This window comes from Caloenas nicobarica, chromosome 1, assembly GCF_036013445.1.
Source record: "Caloenas nicobarica isolate bCalNic1 chromosome 1, bCalNic1.hap1, whole genome shotgun sequence".
NCBI classification, from domain to species: Eukaryota; Metazoa; Chordata; class Aves; order Columbiformes; family Columbidae; genus Caloenas; species Caloenas nicobarica.
In genome coordinates this window covers 40210777-40229872 of record NC_088245.1, presented here as the reverse complement: position 1 = coordinate 40229872, position 19096 = coordinate 40210777, and the positions used below count along the sequence as shown (strand labels likewise).

The 19096-nt window shown below is 51.7% G+C and overlaps 1 protein-coding gene across 1 annotated transcript; it reads left to right on the top strand.

The window, feature by feature from the left end:
- Window positions 1-782: 782 nt before the first annotated feature.
- Window positions 783-18497, top strand: CBX6 (chromobox 6). The gene is made up of 5 exons (XM_065633531.1): window positions 783-865; window positions 1003-1046; window positions 1237-1302; window positions 1508-1574; window positions 9818-18497. The coding sequence occupies exons 1-5, from the start codon at window positions 797-799 to the stop codon at window positions 10790-10792; spliced, it is 1221 nt and encodes a 406-aa protein (XP_065489603.1). The 5' UTR covers window positions 783-796; the 3' UTR covers window positions 10793-18497.
- Window positions 18498-19096: the final 599 nt, after the last annotated feature.

Sequence of the window (19096 nt, the reverse complement as noted above, 5' to 3'; positions counted from 1 at the left end):
CTCTTTCTGTCTTTTTAGCACCTGCGAGAGAGTGTGAAGTGCACTGCAAATTAAATAGGATCAGGGACAAGGAATTCCTTTAAGTGACTTAACATTTTTCTGGGGTTTTTTTAAAGGTTTATGTAGCACACTTGGCCCGTTTACCTTGCAGTACCTTATACTGGTTCAAAAATAAGGCCGCATAAAAGCACCAGCCAAAAGGGGAAAAAAAAAAAAAAAGATTTAAGCGCCTTTATTGCTCGTTTTGCCTTGGTAAGTACTTCAAGACTGCCTGCTCCCCGGTGCCACCCCGCAGGCTGGAGGTGCCTGTGCGTGCAGAAGCAGCAGAAGAGGCTGCGCGGCCCCCGCTGCCGCCATTGTTTCGAGTAAAAAAGGCCCGCTGGGGCGGGAAGGGGCCGAGGCGGCGGGAGCGCAGCGCCACGGCCGCCACGCCGAGGGGCTTCCCGGCCGGGTTTCCCGCCCCGCTCCCCCCTGGCTTCGAACACCGGCCCCCGGCGCAGGGGCAGCGGGTCACCCCCTCCGCGGGGCACCGCCGCAGCCCCCGCCCTCACACCCGCCGCCGCGCGGCCCCTTTAAGGGCTGGCGCCTGCGCGCGCCCCTTCGCTCAGCAACCGCCCCCTCCCCACGCGGGGGAGGAGGAGGGGGAGGGTCACGCGCGGCCGCGGCGGGAGGGGGCGCGCGGGCGTGCGCGAGCCGGCGGCGGCACGAGGAGGGCGGGGCGGGGGGCAGGGGGCGGGGCGGCGCGGGCGGGCGGGATTATTATGGGCTGTGGGCGCCGCCGCCGCTGAGGAGCAAGATGGAGCTGTCTGCAGTGGGGGAGCGCGTCTTCGCCGCCGAGTCCATCATCAAGCGGCGCATCCGAAAGGTGAGGGGCCGGCCGGTGGGGGGGCGGCCGTGGGACACCCCTTTTCCCCAGCTCCCTGCCACCGGGCCCCGGCCGCGCCTCTCGCCGGCCCGCCGGGCCCCCGCCTCATCCCCCCTCTTCCCCCCCGTGTGTTGCAGGGGCGCATCGAGTACCTGGTGAAATGGAAAGGCTGGGCCATCAAGTGAGTGCATCCCCGGGGGAGGAGGGGGAAAGGGCTGCCGCGCCCCCGCCGCCCTGCGGGGGCCGCCCCCGGGGCTGCGGGGCGGGATGGGATGGGATGGGATGGGGGGGTCTCTGCGTGCGACCGCGGGGGGATTTGGGCGCTGACCCTCTCGCTTTTTCCCCCCCGCCGCTGCCTGTGCCCCCGGCAGGTACAGCACCTGGGAGCCCGAGGAGAACATCCTGGACTCCCGCCTCATCGCCGCCTTCGAGCAGAAGTGAGTGCTCGGCCCCCTCGCCCCTCGCCGGGCTGGGGGGCTGCAGCAGGTTTGGCTTTGGGTGGTGGGTGGATGAGCGGGAAAAGGTGTCCGGGCTTTTCTTTTTTCTTTTTTTTTTTTTTTTCCCCCTCATTTTAAACTTGTATGCTTCTCTTTCCCCCTTTGGGAAAAGTTTTAACTTTTTGACAAATTTGACCCCCTAAAGGGAACGAGAACGTGAGCTGTATGGGCCCAAGAAGAGAGGACCTAAGCCCAAAACTTTTCTCCTGAAGGTAACTCTTACTTAAGTAACTTAGGCCTCGCCAAATGTCTCTCAAACCTCACCGGTTTGTGCCCTTGGAAGAGCTGGATGTTCAAGTGACTTGTGCCTGGCTCTGGGAACGCGGGGACAACCGGCCGGGAGAGCGGGTGGGGGGCAGGGACGAAGAAGCGTGCGAGGGGAGAGCGTGTGTGCGTGCAAGGGGTGCCCCAGCAGGACAGTCGGTACACGCGGATGTGCACGGGGAGGCTGCAATCTCCTTTCCAATATCCTCTCCCTCCTTATGGCCTTCTGCTGCCGCAGTGGAGAGCTTGCCTGCCCTGCTCCCTCTTCCTTTGGAGGCCTGTCCCGTCCAGCGTGCACCCTGCAACTTTGCAGCACGCTGAGCGATGGGGCAGCTGTGGCGAGAGTCCCGCTGCCACTTGTGCCCCTCTGATCCTGTTTCAGGATGTAGGTGTTCCACAGGAGTTTCAGGAAGGGTTCATGTTTTGATCTGTAAATTGCAGGCTTGTTTTGCTTTTTTTTTTTTTTTTGCGGGGGGGTGAGGGGGGAGGAGGAGTGTTTGACCTCTGTGTAGGATAGCAGCTGAAGTTTCCAGTTCCCCTCTGACAGACGCAGCACCTCTGCAAGAAGGTATCGTAGCATCTCTGCTTGCTTACAGTAAAGAACAAGGAAGATAGTTCCTAATGCAGCCCTCCCCGCCCCTCCCCCGCAATTTTTTTACTTTCTTTTCTAATTAAGAAATCTGGTAGTTGCGTGATCACTATGGGAGCTCTGTGGATTTACTAGTCTACAGACAAAACTCTTTGCTTTGCTCCCCTCTTTCCACCTTCCCTCTTCAACTATCTCAATCTCAGACTTCAAACGAATATAGAAATACCATACACCTTTGTACAATTAAGATGGATGAGGGAGTTCACAGCCTGGACCAGCCAGGGTGGACCCTGTGGTAAGGCATCGCTGTCACTAAGTCATCCTATGGCTTTGGGCAAGTCATTTAGCCTTTGTGCATGTTTCCCCATCTGTGAAACAGGTTAATACTTTCTTTTGCCTGACAGCGGTAGGAGCTTTACTCAAGTTAGTGCAGCACTTTAACTGTATGAGCACCGGAAAGAGTGGTGAGGGGTAAGGTGTCACCTCTCCTCTGCTTTACGAGGATATAACGAAGTACGTGGAAGAAATGCAGGAACAGGCGTATTCTGATGCTCTGAGTAAAACCCCAGGGAACTGTAGCAAGCCTTGGAAAGTCCTGATGGAACAGTCCTCCTCTCTCGTTGCTTGTTTTTCTGCTAACAGTTTTCTGTAACTGCAGACCGAGAACTACAAACAGAACTGATATGTACTACCTGTTATTCTTCATTCAGGAAACTAGACTAGTTGGTTTTTCTCTTTCTGGCAGTCATGCATTACATGAAACCCTTGTGTTTAGGTTTCCAACAATGCAGAGGAACGCTTAAAGGGAAACCATCAGCTTAAAATAGTTCTCTGCTTGAATTAAAAAATACTGGTATTTGTAACACCTGACATTGTTCAGAGCAGTAGAGGAGTGTTTATGCTGTGCTTTTAATATTACTATGTGTAATCAGTTTGTTTTCTTTTTGATTCTGAATGTGATATGGCAAAATCCACTGCCAGTATATCACTCCTTTAAAAAAAACCAAAAAACAAAACCAACCCCCAAAGTCAAAAATAAAACCTACTCATTCCTTCTCCCCTCCCCTTGTCCTTTAAAGCCCCCCTAAATTTGGAACCTGAATTATTCAACAGCATCCTTTGAATCATGTCCCCAACGCGTTTCTGTGGCACATCTTCCTTCTGCCAGCTTCTCAAACGCTACTGAAAACCCATAGGTTTGTGGAGCTGGCTCGGCACTTTGCAGAAGATGGATCGCGACAGGGAGCGAGATGAGCTCTCCTGAAGGCTGATGGCACGTTGTGGGAGAGGCTGGCAGGGCTGAACGCTGCCACTGCTGCTTGGTTTGCAGCTCTGGGGAGCGGAGCTGGTGAAACTGTTAGCACTCTGACTTGCCATTTTTCTGTGACTTCGGATCCTACCCTAAAAATAACACCCCTGGGCCAGGCAGCAAGAAGTAACCCTATCTCAGCTATAGCCCTATCTGAACCTGTTTGAGCTCTGTTTAGGCAAACTGCTAGAAACGTGACTGAGACCAGTGTGATGGCCTGTGTCATGTGCATCTCTCAGTCAACTAATTCTTCTAACCTGCCAAAAATGCAGGTTTGACCTCTGCCAGCCCTGCAGCAGCAGTGCCGCTGCGGGAGGAGCGGGATTTGGTTCTGCCTTGTGCATCCCCAATGACGTTTTCAGTTCTTTCAGCTGCAGAATCTCTTGCCAGTGAGAATTTCAGAAGCAGGGGAAGAAATTTGACTCTTGCATCCCAGAGGGAGTCTCTGGAGTTGACAGTTAGAACAATATTCTTTTTGATTTGTTAACTGAACAGATTAGGCCTGGATGCCATGACGTTTAAGCAGGAGCCTGGCCTAGGACTGCTTTGGTAAACTAGTCTGGCCTGAACTTGGTAGTTTGCTAGGATTTTTTATGTGTATCAATGCTTAAATGTAGGCTTCCAAGCCTCCAGTGATGCACTGAAATAAGTGCCCTGATACAATGCTCAGTCCCCTGGCTTGTGTGGGTGTTTTAGTTTGCAGTTGGAGCTAGGTTTGTCCTGGGATTAGTCCTCAAAAGCTGTAGATAGTCACCCAGGGGGATCTGCAGAAAGTGTTCCAGCAGTTTAGTGGCCCACACCTTTGGAAAAGCTTTGAAAAGCTGCATCTTCAGCCACCTGCTGCCTTTGTAAGCCAGGCTCCTGTTGCTGAGAGCTGTCTTAACACTTGCCCTTTCGACCAGGCTGTAAAAGGAAATTACAGTCCAGGCTTTCTAATATCGTTATCAAGATGGCCGGTGTTGAAAGTGACCCCTGCAAACTCCAACTGCAAACTTTTGGGCAGGAAATGGGTCTTTATCCTCTGCATACTAGGGGCAAACTTTCCCACAGCTGAGACCAAGCTTGGCGGGAGGTTGTAATTCTTGGGAGGCCACTGGTATGCTGCAGGCTTTGTGCTGAGCGTACGGGGAGCGGAATCCTTCACCTGAAATGGGCAGCACTGTATGTAAGGCTCTTACCTTGCTACTTAGGTGTCTGGCAGAAGTCATCCTTGAGGACAGACCCGTGAGCTGGAAGCTGGTGTGAGGTTAGAAAGAGATGTAGCCCGTGCTATAGTGATCTTCCTCTTTCCCCCTGCTCGGTTTGCTGGTTTTGCTCTTCCCTTGGCACTCTGCTGAGAGGAATGCAAAACTCGCCAACTAATCTAATGAGGTCCAGCAAGTGCTATTAACAGGCAGAGGCCGCTCTGCATGCTCAGTGGGTGGGTAGTGAAGACCCCCGGTTGGGGTGGCTGTAAATACTGAGGTGAAAAGACGGGAGAAGTTTAATGAGGAGGAAAAGATAACGGAGAGCAGAGTAAGGGAAAGCCTTAGTGGGAGACTGAGGGAAGACGGAGCCAAGCAGCATGGTGTTCTGTCACTTTGCCCTTTCTTGAACTCTAAAGTTGGAGCTGGCTTTCTTTTGATCTCCTCCCTGTTCGTAAATTATCCCCCAAGCGGTTTGAAAACAAGACCATTCCCCTTTGTAGCATTTTGTTCCCCATCCAGTAGGGAAACTTTAGTTTATGGCAGTTGTTGCTTGGGAGAACGGTGCTATGAACTGGCTTGCTGTTGCCTTGTCACTTGGAAGACTGCAGAAGAAAGAGAGCGATAAAAAGGCAGAATGGCAGCCAAAAAGGGGAAAGAAGAGCTCTCACAAATGCTGTTTGGAGCAAGGACTGTGGGAATGCAGGTGAAGAATAAAAGACAGAGCAGAACCAGTAATTTATGGGAGAGTAACGCTACTATGGTGCAGCAGCGCTACTGGAAATGACTTGATTTTGAAATAATTAACTAGAAATCCATTGCCTTACATGTCTTTTTTTTTTTCTTTTTCTTTTTTTTTTTTGTTCTTCTTCCAAATTGCAGAGGTTTTGATACAGATCAGGTAAGGGGGGCCTTTTCTAAGCACGTGTCTGTGTACGTGCTTGTGTGCCTCAGTGCGTTAAGGGAATGAATGAACAAATATGCTTGCTGGGCCTCAAGGGACATTTATTCAGAAATAGTAGGGAACAGGGGAGATATACTAGTTCCCAGGGGCAATGAGGGAAAGCTGTACAAGCTAAATAAAGGTGATACGTATCCCAAAAGGGAAAGGGGGGAAGGGAAGCAATCCTAGCAATTGCCTTGCTCTCGTGACAGAGCACTGCAGCAAGCCTCCAGAAGCTGCATCCTGATGTAGGCTGAGCTGTAAGCAGAGAGTGAATTACTCGTGTACACGCTGAGTACCTCTTCAGCAGTGAGCAAATCCTGCAGGTGAAAACAGCAAAACCCAGAGAGGTAGTTTCCATTCGGAAAACTTCTGAGTTAAGCAGCAAACTGTGGTGACGGAGCTCAAAGAATTAAATGGGTTTGTTTTTCAAAGACCTCATGCTCACGTGGTTCACAAGTGTGATCGAGTAATGGATCTGTAGCAGAGAGAAGTACGTTTCCAACAGATAAAACTGAGTGCTGAGTCTTTTTTTTCTTAATGTAAAGTTGGAAGCAGGAGAGGGAGACCCCAGAAAATGGGCTGTCCTCTGCGGGGAAGAGACTTGAGTTTGTATAGTTAATGCCTGAATAAACCTGATCCTGTGGTAGGAATACTGAGCTTCGCAAGTGAGAGGGCTCTGGAGGCTGGTCTTAGATAAAGCATCTGATACTATTTTTCTTGAAACCTTACCTGCAAAACCAAGCTCGAGGTAAGCTGCATATTTGCATATTGCTCTTTGGAACTCACATTGAAGCTGGTCCCTGGGGACAGCAGTGCAGCTCCTGAGGGTGGGACCGTTGGGTCCTAGCTTACCCTCTCTCTTAGAAGTCTGGCCAAAGAGGTTGATGGTAGATGTAGTCTAGCTGGAGACTATTGAAACTGGAATTTAATAACTGCAGAGAGCTGAAACATGAGTGAGGAACAGCTTTAGCCTTTAGCAGGTGCCCCAGAAGTAGCTGGAAACACAGACACATAGCGAGTAGAAGAGACCTAGTGGTTCTGGCACACGGGCAAAGTCCTAGCCATGGACCAGGGTGCTGTGCTAGCTGCCATGTAAGCACAAAACCAAGACGGGTCTCTCTGTCAAAATGGGACAGGAGCTGATTAATGTGCACAGGCTGAGAAAGTAAAATCAGCAGGAGTATGGAAGTGGCTGGGCAGTGACCATCCCAGCATCATCACTTTTCATTTAATGTGGTTAATGGGAAGCTTTGCTGAGGAATTTTGGTGTTTATAAGGCAACTGTGGCTCAGGGCAGATGTTGCGGGGGGGGACATGACCTGCTTCTTTCTCATGTGGGTGATGGATGTGGGCAGGCGGCAATTAAACTCTATTCTGAGCAGAGGGGCACAGAGGGGGCAGAACTCCTCACTCCAAGGCATGATTACAGGGTAGGGAGTTAATCTAGAAGACATGCGGTGTTGGCAGCAGGAGGGGGCCCTCAAGGACGCATATGTCAATCCACTGAAGCTGTGGATCAGGGATTTTTGCCTGTGCATCTGTACCCGCAGCCTGGTTTCCCTGTCCTGCCTTTTGGAATGGGACATTGTGTTGCACTTTGCTCTCTGCCGAGCAGTGGTAAATTGGCGAGAAGCCCAAAGCACGAGAACAGCAATGCTGGAAGGGGTGGCTGTGGTGAGGAAGGAGGAGAAAAAGAAAGAATAAAATGGTTAATCGCCAGCCGTGCTGGTATGTAATGTCGGAAAGCAAACTGTAGCTTGTCTTGGTGTCTGCCGTCTGCTTCAGAGGGACCTGTGAAAACAGGGAGCAGGCGCAGCCCTAGATGTGCATGTCCGTGCCTGTGACCTCCTGACTGGATCTGCAGGGTCTCTTTAAGTTGTGGATCACTGGGATGGCAGAGGGAGAGCTGATGTGTGGTGCAGGGAGTCTGTCTGGTGCTGCTGCTGTGCTCCAGCCTGTGGGATGCCTGGGACAGGAGCTGGGTCTAACTATTCATTTTCTGGATACTTTGGGCCATGGAGTAACGTGTGAGGCTGAGCAAAGAGAAACTGGCTGGACACTGGGGTGCTCCTTGCTACAGCAGGACACGTTGGGGTTTGCCTGGGCTGGGGGTGCTTCCCCTGGGTAGGTAAAAAAGCCCTGTGCCCCCTAGGGTTAAGGTGGAGAGTACCTGTGACTGCCTTGGCAGTCGCATTACTTGTCTCTGTTTCTTTGTCAGTCACTAATACAAAGTCTTGAGTCCCTGGTGCAGATGAGCCTTCAGTCTGCATTTTCACATATGGTTGGGGAAGGAGGCCTCATCTTTGCAGTCCTTTTAAAGCCAGGATACAAGTAGTACTGCAGGGCATGATCCATTGTCAGCCAGGGAGGAACAAAATGTCTTCACGTCTCTGTTCTCTACTCATTCAGGATCTCCTGCAGTTCCCATGGGGATCTCAGTGGGAGAAGAGCGGCACAGGGTGACAGGAAAGCTCTGGGGATGTAGGACCAGGGCTTTGAGCTTATTGTGCAAGAGCTGTCCTGGGCCCCTCGCTTAGATCGGTTAGATCCCTGCCTTTACGTGCACTTTTTTTTTTTTTTTTCCCCCAGGCGTTTCTCTGGTAGGAGGCACAGCCTGCAGGGTGACAAAGGGGATGGTGTTGGAGTGCTTAAGCTCTTAGCTGGCAAGAAGCCATCCTGATCTTGGCGTGTGTGTTGTGGGGGCAACAGGATGGAAAAGTTGGAGAGGAAAAGCAGCTGTCTGCTTCCAGCACTGCAGTTCTTGATGTGCCCACGAGATGGGGGAAGCTGCTTGCTCGATGGGCAGTCAAGGGGGCTCGTCTGTCCCCTCCAGGCCTGGGTGACTTCTGCCTGTGACTGCTGCTGAGAGGGATTAAGGAAGGGGGTTTGTTTAAGCAAGGAGTGGAGTGCAGGTGTCAGAACAACTGTGCTGTGTCAAGGTGTGAATATAAGAATATACTCTGGGTTTGCATGCCCACAGGGTCTTCAGGTCATACTGCCCCAGCTTACCCACCAAACGGTTGTCCCTGCTGCCGGAAAATGTTCCTGTCTCTGGTGCATGAACCAGGGCAGGTTTTGGCACTATCTCCAAGCTCCAGAAGAGCTTAAAAGTCTCATTCACCTTCCTTGGCTGTCAGGGAGGGCTCGCACCAAGCAGTTGACAGTGCTGTTCCTGCTCAGTTCCGTTAGTAGGTTGCAAACAAGTGTGGTGTTCAAAAGAACAATCTCCTCTTCAGAGGTGCAGTAAATCTTGTTTGAGTTCCAGCTGGCCTGGTCTCTGGCTTTAACCACTGGACCTTGCTCCCATGGCAGAACTTAGATACTCGACTTGGTTGTAGTCTCTAGTTAAAACTAAGCTTCAGGCCACTGCATTTCTTGTGTTTAGCTCACTGCATTTCTTGTGTTTAGCTAAAACAGCTCCATCAGACCACCCTCTCCCATCCCCATCTGTTTACCTCAAGGCCCCCTTCCTGCCATGCTTTCCGAAGCAGATGAGTCTGGTTGTGGGAGAGGAAGAGCAAATTGAGTGCATTACTGTTCCTCTCCCCCTTGTCTTGTGCTTATTTCATAGAGGACTGGATACAGTCTCCTGTCTTGGGACTAGTATGTGATTTAGATGCCAGCTCAACAGTAACAGCCCCAATACCTAGGAGGACTCTTGCTTGTTTGGCTGGCAGTGGAAGGTTGTGCTCATTGGCTGATGATGACTGGGAGGGAGCCTTGGAAACTATTAACTGTAATCCTGAAACATGGCTGGAAGGTGGCAGTTTCCTCCTGGGGAAGCACATGTCAACAGGGGCAGTGCCCAGGGGTAACGAGCTGCCCAAAAAGGATGCAGAGAGTGCCCCGTGTTTGTGTGGAGGCTGTGCCTTAGCTATCAACAGTGCGTATGCGTGCTTGTCGTTAATGTGGGTATAAATGTGACACGGCATTGCTGGTAAGTGCTTGTCCTGAGGTGAGCAATGCCCGATTTGAGATCTGACTGCATGTCACCATTTGATTGCAGGGTGACAATAAACCATGGCAGATGCTTTCTGTCAACCCCTTCCCACTAAGGAGAGGCAATAGAAGGAAAAGAGAGACAGACTTGCAAGTTGGAAAAAAGTTAAAGAGAGAGGCGGCCTCTCTGACCCTGTTTTTTTTCTCTCTCCCCACCACTGCAGGCTCGGGCCCAAGCGGAGGCCCTCCACATTGGGGATGTACACTTTTCTGTCAAGCCTGGTTCTAGCACCTCCTCTCCCAAGCTCCACTCCAGTGCCGCGGTGCACCGGCTCAAGAAAGACATCCGGCGATGCCACCGCATGTCCCGGCGTCCCCTGCCCCGTCCAGACCCCCAGAATGGTGGGAGCATGGGTGGCGGGGCTGGCATCCGTCCTCCTGTCTCGCCCTTCTCGGAGACAGTTCGTATCATCAACCGTAAGGTGAAACCCCGCGAGCCCAAGCGCAGCCGCATCATCCTCAACCTCAAAGTCATTGACAAAGGTGGGAAGCCAGCCAATGGGGCTGGGGGCCTGGCTCGGCCCAAGATCCCGTCCCGAAACCGCGTCATTGGCAAGAGCAAAAAGTTCAGCGAGAGCGTCCTGCGCACCCAGATCCGTCACATGAAGTTCGGCGCCTTTTCGCTCTACAACAAGCCATCGGCTGCACCTGCCCCTTCTCTGGAGGGCAAAGGGGAGGCTGAAGGCTCTCAGGCAGCCTCCTGCGGGCTCATGATGGGCTCCACACCTTATGATGCCCCCAGCTCCAGCTCCTCTGGCTGCCCGTCGCCTGCCCCCCACTCCTCCTCTGACCCAGATGATTCTCCTCCGAAGCTGCTCCCCGAGACCCTCAGCCCGGCCATCCCCGACTGGCGCGAGTCAGAAGTCCTCGACCTCTCAATCCCACCCGAGTCAGCCGCCACCAGCAAGCGTTCTCCCTCGGGAGGGTGCGGTGGGGGGCAGACGCCCTCCTTGTCCCTTTCCTCTTCTGACCCGGAGCAGGAGGCCGGCGACTGGCGTCCCGAGATGTCCCCTTGCTCTAATGTGGTGGTCACAGATGTCACCAGCAACCTCCTCACCGTCACCATCAAGGAGTTCTGCAATGCGGAGGATTTTGAGAAGGTGGCGGCAGGTGGTGGTGGCGGAGGAGGCAGCAAGTGAGCAGCCAGGTCCCCCTGGCTCCAGGGGCATGGGGGCAGCTCTACCTATGAGAAGTTGTGGTGCGAATGGCTGTCCTTGGTTCTCTCCTTCTCCCCTTGGCTGTCCCCCTGCCCTCACTGCCACCCTTCCTTCTCCTTTCCTCCTGCCCCACTCCCTCTTGCCTGGAGGCTGGAGGGTGTCAGTGGGGGGGAAGCGGGGCACCCACCGTTCCTGGGTGTCCCTGCCGCTCAGAGGAGAGGCAGGGAGGGTCGTGGTGGGGCTGGGGAGTGGTTGTTTGTCCTTGAATGTGGTGTTGTCCAACGGGCGGTGAAGCCTTTTGGGGATGAGGGATGGGTGAGTGTGTCTGTGTGCCTGTGGGGGTGGTAGGGAAGGTGCTCTTCCCTCTCCTTCCCCTTCCGTCTTTGACAAGAAATCAAGAGGAGCTCTAGACCCTTGAGGGGAGGATATAAGAGGCTTGGAGCCCTCGCCCACACTCCCCAAATCTTCTACAATGTGCATGCAGTCTCTTCCATTTCTATGTTTCCCCCTTGCCATGACTCTGATCCTGCCACCCCTCTGCTTCTTGGCTTCTGGCGTGGATCTGCCATCTCCTCTGCTGTCTTTGTGGCAGTGGTTGATCCAGATGCCTCCAGAGCAAGGGGGAGAGGGACAGGTGAAGCGTCATACCTGGAAGGTGCTTGAGACAAAGCTGGGGTGGTGGGGGGGTGCCCCATGCAGCATACACCCTGTATTGGCTTCCCCTTTCCTTTGACTATTGGTGCTACCTTGGCAGTTGTATGGGTGTTTTCAGGTGGCCTGGTCCCTCCTCCTCTCCTGCATCTTCTAACTTGCTCAGCTTGGCAGGGGGAAGGGAAGAAAAATGGAAGCCTGCTTCTGGCCCAGATCTTCCTCCTGGTGTTCATCACTTGCACTTGCTTGGGGGAGAGGCCTTCCCCTGGCCTTTCTGTGGTGGAAGTGGGAGTGGGCCGTGCATCCGTCCTTCATTTTGGGGGGAGATAGGCCAACAGCGTGACGCTGCCCCAGCCAGGTGAGGCTGGTCTCCCGCCTTGCACATGGACTTCCCCCAACTCTTTTTGCTTCCCCTGCTCCCTCAGAAGGAGGGATGGATGGATGGATGCTAAGGTGGGTCACTTGCTCTTTCTGCTTCCTTTCCTCTCTCAGGCTCTCCCTTCCCTGTAGTGGATGGCCTGGAAGAGGGTTCTCCTCTGTCTTTTCAGCATCTGAAATGGCCCTTACAACTGTCAACCAAAGGTGCTAATAAGAAATAACTCTCTCTCTCACATTGTACGTGTGTGTGCTGGATCTCTTCCCCCAGAGCTCTTGTGAGCTGATCTAGAAATTTCTTCTCTTCACCCCTAGCAAGTAGGAGCGAGCAAGACTACAGCTTGTTATTCTTTACCTACAGCTCCCTCCTTCCCTGGCCACCCTTGTTCACATCTAGAATAAGCTTTCTTTTTCACCTGCCATTTCTGGCTTGCTCCATTTCTGCACGGGTCCTGAGCTTCACGGTGAAATGCTTTTCCTGTGCTCTCCCTTCTGCCCCTACTCGCACAGGGCTCAGCCCGTAGGGGTGAGGAAAAGAGGTGCTGATCAATCAAGGGAGAGCCTCACCCTCTCAGCCCTGTCCACCATATTCAGGATGGGTAGAGGGATGTTGCTTGTACATAACATGTTGCAGAGGTGAAAAGGGTGGAAAAAAGTTCCCCCGCGCTGGGGCTCAGCTACTTACAAACATGCCCCGGGTGGGTGAACATGAGTGGAATTAGCCCCTCTGGTGCTTCCACATGAGGATGCTGCAGAGCTGCCGGCTCTGAGGAGTGCTCTCGTGTGGAGTAGTGATTTTGTGGTTTCAGTGGTCTGAGGGTAGAAGGGAGGCAGTTTGTGGGAGAGAAGTAATATTTGCTTGCCCAAGGGGTGTTGTCAGGGTGGTAGGGGAATAGACCAGCTTCTGACCTTAATTAGGGCTTCTGTGCCCACAGCTTGTCTCTTCCCCACCTCCAGCGCCTGGGTTGGTGTAACAAAATCCTTGCTGCCCTCCCCACAAGCCTTGCCTCGCAGCGGGTGGAATTCAAAGCCGTGGGGCGCAGTGAATTCACACCAGCTGCACCTCAGTGTCTGCGCAGACAGTCCGAGGGGGATTCCAGGTGCTGTTAGCACCACCCTTTGCACGCCTCTTTCTTTTTCTTTCCTTGGTTAAAGAGCTTAGTGGACTCTTTGGGGATGCTTCTGCATTCACAGCTGAAGCTAGGGGTAGAGAGAAAGAGATTTCCTCGATCCATTCACCAAGCTAAGGCTTCCTATAACTTGTTGGACTTGTGTGCGTGTCTGTATTAATACCTGCGTGTATTTTTCGTGTCTTTATTTTGCATCTTTCCTGTGCCTGGCACACCCGGGGATCCCTTATTTTAGCATAGCCTATCCATTGGACTGCAGCTTCAAAGATGAGCAGTTTGTAGGCATAGGGAAAAGCTCTTTCTTAGGGAAATCTCAAGGAGATTCCTCTCTACATCCCCCCCCCACCTTTCTCAACAAGAACTAGTCTGTGGCTGTGAGATAAGAGGAGCTCCTTTGTGAGGTGGATGCAAACTGGCCAGTCACTTTAGGTTGTTAAGTTGCTATTTGGTGTGTATGTGGTGATGTGTTTTGTTTTGTGGTATTGAGGTTCTGAAAAAAAATATTGAAGCGTTAAGTGGGAGATAAAAGGGAACTTTAATAGGAAACTCTTGATGTGTTTTGGCCAAGATGTGTTGGCTTGGCAGAATTCTTTTCCCCAGTGTCTCTTGTATGGTGTTCTTTGGGGGCAGGGGGCAGGAATTGTGTAATTGAAGGGTTTTTGCCTTTCTCCAGAGTGACAAGCAAGGGGACTGTCTGTGAAGAGCAAAACAGTGGGTCGTTGTAGGGATACTCCGTGAGGACCTTCTTCCTGTGGCGAGGAGACGAGGGGACTTGTTGCGGCAGAGGAACTCGTGCAGTAGATCCTCTTTGTGGAGGAAGAAAGGAGTATGATCCGGCTTGCAGACACAGCTCGACTGCTTGTGTGACAAATCTCTCCCTGGGGGGGTCACCAGGTGGGAGAACCAAACCCTGAACCTCTGAATCCGAAATGAGGATCCCATGCTGGTTTGAGTTAGACGTTCACTAACTTGAAGGCAGCAGCAGCCTCAAGTTCCCTCAGGTGGACAAGCCACTTGGGGCTGACTAACCTACCTTCGTATTTACGTGGGTTACACTCCTCCTTCTGAATTTTTGCCCTTGCTCCTTAATGGAGATGGGAAAGAAGATCCATCCATGCCCTTTAAAAAAGGGCATGGGATTGAGGGAGGAGTTTATTTGAAAGTATCCCCTTCCCTTCCCTGTAACCCCTAGAAAAAGAAACAAAAACAGGGAAATATTCTCTGTGTCTGTGCCATGTTTGTTCTCTTGTCGTCGTGTTTTTAGAGGAGATTTTATGATGGAGTGGAAAAAGTGAAATGATTAGTTTTGCATAAAAAAAGAAAAGTTTAAAAAAAATTTCTACAGGGAGAGAGTGAGAGAGAGAGTTTAAAAATGAATAATAAATGCAGTGATTGCACAAACTGTAGTGGTATTAGATGGTCCTTAGAGAAAAGAGTATTTTGTAGTATCGAAGCATGTGTGTCTGGGATGGTGTTTGGCTTGCTTGAACTGGAGGGAAAGGCATTTTGGGACTGAGCAGCGATCTCTGAGCTGAAAAGGCAAGTTGCATGTTGGAGGAACCCTGTCTACAAACCCTTCCCGTCCTTGCCTCCCAAGTGTTGGAGTGAGTTCCCTTCCCTCCCATACCTCTCCTGTGAGCTAAGGTGGAGTCTCCAAGTGGTTTTCCAGCTGAGCAACCCTCAGAAAAGGCCGGTTGCATTCTGCCAGAACATGGATCGGGCCAGCGACATGGAAACAGTTGACTTACTTTGCATGCACAGCAAGCTGCTAAGATTTGGGGTTGGCATGTACATTTCCTTGCCAAGTCACTGTCTCTTCTCTTTTTCCCTCCCCCATATCCAAGCGGGATAAAACACAGTGGGCTTATCTCCCGGGAAGCAGATACGCCTCCCCTCCGTAGGGTCTCTTAGCTTCTTCCAGCATCAGGTGGGGAGTGGCATTTTTCTGTGTAGGATTCACCACATCAGGACAGAGAACCGAGTCTGCAGTCCAACATCCTATCTCTGACAGCGGTCGGATCTTCAGAGGCAGATGAGAGAGCTGCCTTGTGTGCTCTGAAGGTGTTGCTGAGCGAGGAATGACCCTCTTCTTGAGGCCAGCAAATGCTGGAGGTTTTGGGGAGTGCCCCGACAGGACTGTGCTTGAGTAGGGCTGCTGCCTTCTGTTCCGGCTTCCTGCAGGGTGGTGAGGAAGAGCTGCCTGAACGTTTCTTCAAAGTAAGAACGCAGCTCTTGTGTGCTGGCTTCCCCATCCAAGGTGTCTCTGCTGGTCATTCATCTGGTATGTGGGGGTGACTGCAGGGAAGAGGGAAGCCACCAGATGTTGGTGTCTGAACAGAAGGTGGCAGGCAGGCGACACTAGGGCAGCTTTTCTTGTCTGGACTTCTCTGGTGCCCTTGGCTTTGTGGTGGCAGGTGACAGATGTCTCGATGCCTCCCATAGCCTGGGCCGCGCATGGGAACTTCTTCTCCCTCTGCCGATCGAGCTCTGTCAGTGCTTCCCACGGCCTTCAGCTTGGAGCGGCAGCCTCCCGTCTCCTGCTGTCTACTCGCTGAGCAGAGCGGGACTGGGGAGGCGTGAAGCTAATGAGATGCAAGCTCCTTTTGGGATGGAAAACAGAGAGATAGACTGTGGTGAGCAGGCCCAGCTGTGGTGAGCCACTGCTTAATTTCTGTTTTCAGAAGAGAAAGGGAGCATTTCTCTGCATCTCCCCTTACTGACGTTCCCAGGGAGATTTTATGATATAAACAAAGAAAAAAAAACAAAAACAAAAAAAACCAACCACAATCCTACTTTTTACCAGGTAGGAGCTGTCTCTGAGCTGAGTCTTCCTAGGGATTTCACTCCCTTTCCCAGCCCCTCTTTGTAGAGGAGGTTTTGGCAGCTCCCGGTGTTTGGAGATGATCACCTTCCTGAGGACCTCCTGGCAGAAAGAGGTTACCGTGCGGAAGGATGATGTCCCAAGACCTCTCACGCTTCTGCCCACCTCAGTTGTGGCATTAGTGCAGCTTCTCAGGAGCAGGTCCTTCTTCCCAGGGAGGTGTAACAAACCTGAAGTGCGTGTCTGGCTAAGTGCTTCTTTTTTCCCTTCACCTCCTTCCCCACCTTCTGACAAGACCTTTTGCCTCCTTGCCTGGCGCATCCTTTTACTCCAATGTCGCTTGCTTTTGCTGCATTTTTCAATCGCCCAATAATCGTGCAAGAGCTGGAATCTTATTTACTTTTTATATATAAATATATAAATATAAAAGAAAACTTCACCCTCTTTTCCCCCTGTCCCACCCCCCACGCAGCCTTCCTGATGTCTGCTCTGAAGGCGGTGGTGCCGTAGAGGGTTGATTGGGGCTGGAGATTCGGTGCCTCCTGGGTTCTGTTCCCTCTTGGCTTGCCGTGGCCTTTCTGCCAGCCGTGTCACTGCCCGCTGCCTCCATCTCCCTCGCGCGAAGGGGCTGGTGGGTGGATGGGACCATCCTGCTGAGGGTGCTGGCAGCCCGACTCCGGCGGCGTTTGCACAGAGCCGGAGGAGTGCCGAGGACTGCTTCAGAAATCCCCCTTTCCACCTCCGTGCTTCCTTCCCGAGGTAACTCCAGCAAGTATCTTAACTGCATCATTGCTTTGGGGGTGAGCGAATAAGTGACTTCATTTTCTTCTGTTTTTTAGGTCCTTCCCCAGAGTGCAGTGTGTGTCGTTTCTTTTTGGGGGTGTAGACGGGAGGAGATGTTTGGAGTCTTATCTCCATCCTCACCTTTGCCCTTCTGTCCGCTACTTCTCTCTCCTTTCCATGTTGCCCTGTATCAGGCTGACGCGTCTAGTGGAGTCTGTGCCCTTGTCTGTGCAGGGCCAGCAGCCTTGGGGTGCCCTGTGTCCCACCTGCCTCGCTCATAAGGACATCACAGGGCCCTGAGCTCTTCTTTCTCCCTTTCTTTAAATTTCTCCTTCCAGGAATGAAGGGAGATATAGTCAGTTTGCCCTTCCCATGTTGGTGGGCAGCTTCTGGCAGCTCTTCTGTCCCTTCCAGCTTCTGTATGGTGGGAAGTGACTCTCTCTGGGACTGTGAGAGGGCATGGTGCTGGGGATGGAGGAGTGGGGATGTCGTCTGCGCTCCCGGGTCGAGCAGAGCAGGGCAGTGGGCAGCAAGCACCGTGCTGCAGCATAGGGAAGAAGCGAGGTGACAGAAGAGCAGCCAGGTGCAGTCAGGGTGGATGCCAGTGTCAGCAGCAGCTCAGAAAGTAGATAGATGTGATGGGAGGGAAAGGGCTTGGTCAGGATAAGCAGCCGAAGTGTTAATTCCCATTGCAGGGCCCTGGTTCTTGACTTCGTTCCTTACTCAGCCAAGCACTTACAGCTTGCACTAACGCGCGGGAGCACAGCTGGGTGTGCATCAAAGCACTTCATGGGGCTCTGGGGCATTGTAGGACTAGCGGAGCCCCATCGTGCCCCTGAGCAGCCCCCCGGCTGTGCCCCATTGTCGGGGGTGCCGAGGTTTCCTCCTAGGCAGAGCAGCAGGTTGGTTGCTCTTTAGCTGTCCTGGAGGGAATCTGCTGCTTCCAGCCCCTGGGCTGCAAAGGGGAATGTATTCTTAGGTCAAGTTCTCAAACAGAACAAAAAAAAAGAGTATTCGTTGTGGTGACTTTCTTCAGGAAAAAAGTTGTGCCCATGCCTTCCCCAAGCTAATCAACTTGGTTATGTTGTCCTCTCCTCCTCTTCTCCTCTCCCCTGCCATTAAGCCTTGTACGCTCCTTAAGAATAGAAGACTATCTCTATTTTGGGATATTTTTTCCCCGTTTGTTTGCTTTTTGCATAGAAAGTTGTCCGGTGGTGGTGGAGAACAGGGGCCTGCCTCTTCTGTTCCTTCCTTTCACCCTCCCCAGTGCCAAGCTTAGGCTCAAATCCTGAAGATTCCTGCAAATACTGAACTCCGAGCAGGCGAGTTACCCCACTGAGCTCTGTGGTACTTGGGTGCTTCAGATTCTGCCTGTGCTTGAGTTTTGGCAGCATCAGAGCCTTATCCTTTCTCTTAGAGAAGGTCAGACCTAACTCCTAGAGTGCTGAGGGTTCTGGTGCAACCCATCTGGTTCTTTATTTCCCCTCACCTGGCATACAGAGTGAAGGTCGTAATTTTTTTTTTAATTTAAAATAAACCTAAATATGTATCTTGTAATTTTTTTATTTTGAAAAAAATGCATTTAAAGATTGTGCACGGATGAATTGTATATCTATATATTTTTTTTTTGTCTTGCAATTTTCATTTAAATATAGTGTTTGTTCAGTTTTGTTTTGGTTTTTTTAATCCAGTTCCCAGCTGGCTAAACTCTGTCTAGAGCGGATGGGTGGGAGGCGTAGCCACTGGAGGGGTGATTGAATCAGCCCTTCCTCTGGTGCTTCCCACAAGAAAATGGTTTGCTCCAGGTTTGGGGGTGGGGGTTGTGCTGATTACTCTTGTATTCTTGTACATTTTGTTCTTTCTGCTGCTCTTGGATATTGTATCAATGCCAGAAATGGGGAGTTAAAAAACTTAAAAAAATAAAAATTAACCCCAATAAATTGTTACATTCCAAAACCTGTTGTCTTCTCTTCCTTGCTTGGGCTGGGACTTGCTATGGGTGTGAGTGACCTGCGGAGCTGGTAGTGAGATCCTGAAACACCTGCCTTAAGCCAGCGTCAGTCAGAAACTCGCTTAGTCCCTTCTCGTACACTGTGGGTCAGTTCTGGTTTGGGTCTTCAGGCCTTTGTGGACACAGAGAAGCTCTAACAACAGACAAGTAAGACTGCTGTAACGCTGAGGGAAGGGGCAGGGGGCACTTTGGGAAGGCAAGTGGAGTCTGAGCATCCTCCTCCAATGTGCTTTGGAGAACCTCCCGTGAGTCTTACACATCCTTTTCTTTTAAAAATGAAATGAGATCTGAGCACAACCTAGCGCTTTGTGGCAGAAAAATGCTTTAGGCTTTTCCCAACTCCAAAATGCATGCCTAAGTGCACTTCATGACACGCTAATCCACAAAATATGGTGAAAAATACTCTTCATGTGTGCAATCAAAGCCCCAAACTCACTCCATTAGTCTCTAGCCCATGGAAACTGTATTAAAAGGTTTTAGGTGGGGAAGTGCTATTGGTGTGAGATGCGATAGGG